The sequence below is a fragment of the Nicotiana tomentosiformis genome, chromosome 12 (assembly GCF_000390325.3).
Source record: "Nicotiana tomentosiformis chromosome 12, ASM39032v3, whole genome shotgun sequence".
NCBI lineage: Eukaryota > Viridiplantae > Streptophyta > Magnoliopsida > Solanales > Solanaceae > Nicotiana > Nicotiana tomentosiformis.
The window spans coordinates 56,393,533-56,399,311 of record NC_090823.1 but is presented as its reverse complement, the minus strand read 5'-3'; the positions used below and the strand labels follow the sequence as shown (position 1 = coordinate 56,399,311).

The window sequence follows — 5,779 nt, the reverse complement described above, 5'->3', positions numbered from 1 at the left end:
CCTCAGTGGAATTTGTGTATGGTAATAGAAGTGGAAGCCCTTTTTATAATTGGTATAAATTTACTATTTTAGAGATCATTTGTTTAAAATGAAGGAAGTATTCTGTTTTCTTAGATGTGATGGAAGAACTGTACAGTTATTTCTTGTTATGAGTTTATTGTTAGTTCTGTGTATCATGCTTATTTTAAATCACATATTACTATATTGTTGGCCCTAGTGAGTGTCGAAGTCGACCCCGCGTCAATACTTCTTCGAGGTTAGACTGGATACTTACTGGGTACATACTTTTATGTACTCACGCTACACTTCTGTACTTTATTGTACAGGATTTGAGGCAGGTGCATCTAGACACCAGTCCGGTGCGTAAACTGATTTCCCAGCTCGGGACTTCCCGATGAGCTGTCCTTTTGAGCCGTTCTGCAGCAGCTGGAGTCTCTCTTATGTTCTTTTACTTTCTGTCTATTTTATTTCAGACAGTAGGCTAGCATTATTTTGTATATTCTATTAGATTACCCACATACTTGTGACACTAGGTCTTGGCACACACACTAGTAGACTTATGGTTTTGGTTTGCTCATATGATTACGATTAGTACTAATTGCTTCCATTTATTTATGTTAAAATTGCAAACTCCTAAATCTTGTTTTTAAATAAGGAAAAAGCTATAATTTACAAATTTATCTAAGCGAGAATTCACTAGTTGATCAGTGTTGGCTTGCCTAACGACGGTGTTGGGCGCCATCACGGCCTATAATGGAATTGGGTCGTGACATAATATTTGGTTTTTGTAAGGACTCGTAAAAATTTAAACCAAAAACTCGGGGTTTCGTGGTGCCAAGATAGATTCCTGCATTATTATAGTTCGGACTTTTTGGATTGAACAGTACCCTACGGACTTAGAGGAAAATGTTTCGCATAAGAACGTGTTTCTATGGCCCATTATGCGGCCGCATAATCACTCTGCAGACCGCATAATGACCGCAGAGTGAAGCAGAAAGTTCGCAAATTTGAGGTCAGCTTTGCGGTTGATTATGCGACCGCATAATCACTATACCGTATATCGGTCGCATAATCCCTCTTGGGTTTTTGCGGAGGGAGTTCTGCGGTGCATTATGCGACCGCAGAACAAGTATGCGGATCGCATACCTGGGCCAAAAGTTCAGGCCCCTGAGGGCCATTTCTGCGGTCACTTTGCGGACCGCATAACCATTATGTGGTCGCATATGCGACCGCAGACCTGTGTCGGGGCACCTTTTTTCTTAATTTAAAACCCGACCCCCATCACGTTAAAACACCCCTTTAGTCTATTTTTAAGCTCATTTCTGATATTTCTAGAGCGAGAGAGAGAGGGTTCTAGAGGGAGGGCCTAATTTTCATCAATTAATCTTCAACCATCACTCAAAGCTTGGAAATATTCAAGTAGAGAACCAAATTCTTCATCCAAAAAGGTAAGACTTCATCACCCTAGCTCTTAATTTCAAACATAGCTATAATGGGGTATTAGTGTGATACTTTATGGGTATGAGGGTGGTTCATCTTGCATGCATGTGATAAAGAGTATGGGAAAAATAAAAAGTGAACTAGAACCATGAACATTTTCCTAATTTTGGGTTCAATTTGTATATTGCTAAAATAGATTGAGGTTGCTAAGGGTTATGGATAATTATAGAGTCTAAAGAAGCGCAATTGAGGTATATATGGCTAACTCTCTTCTTCCTATAATCGAACTCCCGGTGTCCGAATAATTGGTGTAAGTTCCGACTAGATCATACTAGAATTGTTTGCCTTAGTATGTTGGGTTGAAAGATTCATGCTAACTAATTGTTCTAGATGTTTACCATGTCATCATGCTATCTGACAACGTAATTATGATTTTTTTTCAAGCTCCTTACCTTATGTGTGCAATGCCTTATGTGATGGTACATATCGACATGAATGATGGTGTTATTTGAAGAATAAAAAAAAGGAAAGACTTGAATTGTAAAATGTGCCCATGTGCCGGGAACTATTTAATGAATGAGGCTTTTTGTGCCATGTAATGAAAGATGGGAAAGAAATCTGATTTGAGTGAACAATTGAAAGAGGTTATGTCTCAAGTGGGATGGCTTAACCGATCGGGCTGAGATCGGATGACATGCTCTATACATGGTGGCATTTGTGTTGAAGTTATTTATTTACATTGTGGATATAGATATGTCTCACTTGAGATGGCTGAGCCGGTCGGGCCGAGACCGGACTCCGTATAAAAATATGGTGGCATTGTGAGTTGTGGCACCTGGCACTAAAGATTATTAATCTAAAAAGATGGAAAGATTGACTCGGAAATTATGTGATCCTTACTTGTTGTTTTCTTTGTATTTCTGTGAAGCACTTTTGATTCTTGTGACTGCTTTCTCCTTGTTTCACTGTTCATTCTACTAAGATTGGTGTTTTCCCTTACATACTAATACTATTCGACAGTACTAACGTCCCTTTTGCCGAGGGCGCTACATCTTTGAATGGATGTAGGTGGTTCCATCGCAGATAGTGCCGATCGCAGTTAGTGGTGCTCTCTTTCTCTACTCACAGAAGTCTTGGTGAGCCCCATTTCTCCCAGGGGTCATGTATTCCTTCTTTTGTATAAGTTTACATATTTTGAGATATAGTCGGGGCCTTGTTGCCGGCATTGTCATGTTGCTCTTTTGTACCCTTAGAGGCTCCGTAGACGTTTCTGTGGGTCATGTATGTATGTTGGGGTGGTCGTTGGATCGAGTTGTATTTTGGAAACTCAACTATGGCATAATGTATATAAGGAAAAATGAACTAGCAACGTTTATATATTTATATAACTGATCTCTCCCTTGTTTTACAAATGGTGATGCGTTCCCTTTTTGGATTATGAATGAGTCGGGTAGGAAAGGTTTAATAGGCTTGCTCGACCGGGTTCACTCAGTTGAGCGCCGGTCGGGATCCCCGAGGTTGGGGTGTGACAAACTTGGTATCAGAGCCTAAGGTTTTAAAGTATCCTAGGATGTCTCGGAGCCGTGTCTAGTAGAGCCCTTCTTATCGGTATGTTGTTGACCACATCTATAATTAGGGGGCTACTTAGACATTTAGGAATGATACCCTTCATTGTTGTTCTATATCGTGCGATAGAGCGGAATATGAGGTTGTTTTCCCCTAACTCGTGCATTGTTCTAACTTTCATTAAATGGCACCTAAGAAGAGAGCGAGAATTGGCTAAGAAGCCAATGCCACCCCGGGAGTGGCTGTTGATCCCTTACTTGATAATGCGGGTGATGATAATCCCCCTACTATCACACTGCCTGATTCGTCTACTCCAGAACATACTACCCCAGTTCCTACACCTGTGGAGGGTGCCTCAATCCCTCCCGCCGATATACTTGTTCCGCCTCCAGTTCCAGGTTCCGGTCCTGGTATTTCTGATGGGGATATTAGGGGAGCTATTCAGATGCTGACTCAGTTAGTAGCTTCCCAGGCTCAGAGGTCAAATATTGCACCCACCTCATTTAGCTTGCAAGGAGATTCTTCCAGTTCCAGGGTAAACTGGTTCCTTCAGATAGACCCTCCATTGTTCACAGGTACTGATCCCGGGGCAGACCCTCAGGATTTCATTGATGAGATGCATAAGACTCTCTGAGTTATGCGTGCTACGGAGACAGAGGGAGTAGAGTTGGCTTCCTATCGTCTGAAAGAGGTGGCATATTCCTGGTTTGAGATGTGGGAGGATTCCCGTGAGGAGGGGAGCCCTCGGCTGGATAGAGTGGGTTCGCGGATGCCTTCATAGACCATTTCTTGCCTGCCGAGACTAAGGCAGCCCGTGTTGTGGAGTTTGAGACCCTTAAACAGGGTAGTAAGAGTGTGTGGGAGTATCACATGGAGTTCGTGCACCTGTCAAAGTATGCTGTTCATATGATGCCGACTATGGAGGCTAGGGTACGTCGATTTGTGCAGGGCCTTAGCCCTTTGGTTATTAATGAGGCTGCCACAGCTACTCTAAATTCTGACATGAACTATGGAAAGATGGTGGCATTTGCCCAAGCTACGAAGGCTCGAAAGTTAAAGTTCAGGATGGAACGGGAAAGTAGTAGTAGGGCCCGATCAGCGGGCAACCTTGGGGATTCACTCGGAGGTGGGAGATCAACTTTTCGGGGAGGATCATCAGGGCCATCCCAGTCTTATGCTCAGTCTTCAGCTAGTGCCTCACCATCAGGGCACGATCAGCAGCAAGGGAGTCGCTTTAGGCTCGGTCAGGGCAGCCGGGGGTCCCATCATCAAGGTCGATCGAGAGGGAGATATCAGCAGCAGCAGAGGCCGCCATGCCCTAAGTGCGGGAGGATACACTTGGGAGTTTGCTACCTTGACATGCCAGTTTGTTATGGATGCGGAATGAGAGGCCATATTAAGAGGGAGTGTCGTGCATCCCGTCAGGGTGCAGGCAGGGGCACATCTCAGTCACCCAGTTCTACAGCTACCACATCTTCAGCACACCCTCCAGCTTGATGCTTTCCAACAACCGCTGGGCATGGTATAACTATGGGTGGTGCACAGAGTTCACGAGGACCCAACTGGTTCTATGCTATGAGTGGTCGACATAGTGTAGAAGCTTTCCCAGATGTCGTCACAAGTATATTGACTGTTCAATATCATGATGTGTATGCCCTTATTGATCCCGGATCTTCTTTGTCCTATGTTACTCCTTATGTTGCTACGCGCTTCGGGATAGAACCAAAACAATTTCATGAGCCGTTCTCTGTATCTACTCCGGTGGGTGAGTCTATTATGGCCGCGCGGGTTTATAGGGATTTTGTTGTCACGGTGCATAGTCAGGACAACATGGCTGATTTCATTGAACTGGGGATGATTGATTTTGATGTAATAATGGGAATGGACTGGCTTTATTCATTTTTTGTCAAACTCGATTGCCGAACCAGAAATATGAGGCTTGAGTTTCCTAACGAGCTAGCTGTTTAGTGGGAGGGGAATAATGTTATGCCAAAAGATAGGTTTAGTTCTCACCATAAGGCCACGAAGATGATCAGGAAGGGGTGTATTTATCATTTGGTCCGAGTTACAGACACTACTGCTGAGGTGCCTACCCTTGAATCTGTACCAATTGTGAATGAATTACCCGATGTCTTTCTGGATGAGCTCCCTGGAATTCCTCCAGACAGGGAGATTGATTTTGGGATTGATGTGATGTCAGGCATGCATCCTATATCCATTCCACCTAATAGAATGGCGCTGGCAGAATTAAAAGAGCCAAAGGAACAACTAAGGGATTTACTAGAGAAAGATTTCATCCGACCGAGTGTGTCGCCTTGGGTTGCACCGGTTCTCTTTGTCAGAAAGAAAGATGGATCGCTGCGGATCTGTATTGATTACCGGCAACTCAACAAAGTCACAATCAAAAACAAATACCCACTGCCTAGAATAGATGATTTGTTTGATCAATTACAAGGTGCTAAGTTCTTCTCCAAAATTGATTTACAGTTCGGGTACCATCAATTGAAAGTAAGGGAGCAGGATATTCCAAAAACAGCTTTCAGAACCCGGTATGGGCACTTTGAATTTTTGGTAATGTCTTTCGTTCTAACAAATGCCCCGGCAACTTTCATGGATCATATGAATCGAGTCTTCAAACTGTTTCTTGACTCCTTTATGATAGTAGTCATTGACGACATCCTTGTATATTCATGAGTCGAGAGGACCACGCCGACTACCTCAGGCCAGTTCTGCAGACTCTTCATCAACACCAATTGTATGCAAAGTTCTCGAA

General features: G+C 43.5%; 1 protein-coding gene across 1 annotated transcript; it reads left to right on the top strand.

Moving 5' to 3' along the window:
* Positions 1-4,536: 4,536 nt before the first annotated feature.
* LOC138902680 (uncharacterized) lies at positions 4,537-4,974 on the top strand. Its single transcript, XM_070190569.1, has one exon. The coding sequence runs from the start codon at positions 4,537-4,539 to the stop codon at positions 4,972-4,974; it is 438 nt and encodes a 145-aa protein (XP_070046670.1).
* Positions 4,975-5,779: the final 805 nt, after the last annotated feature.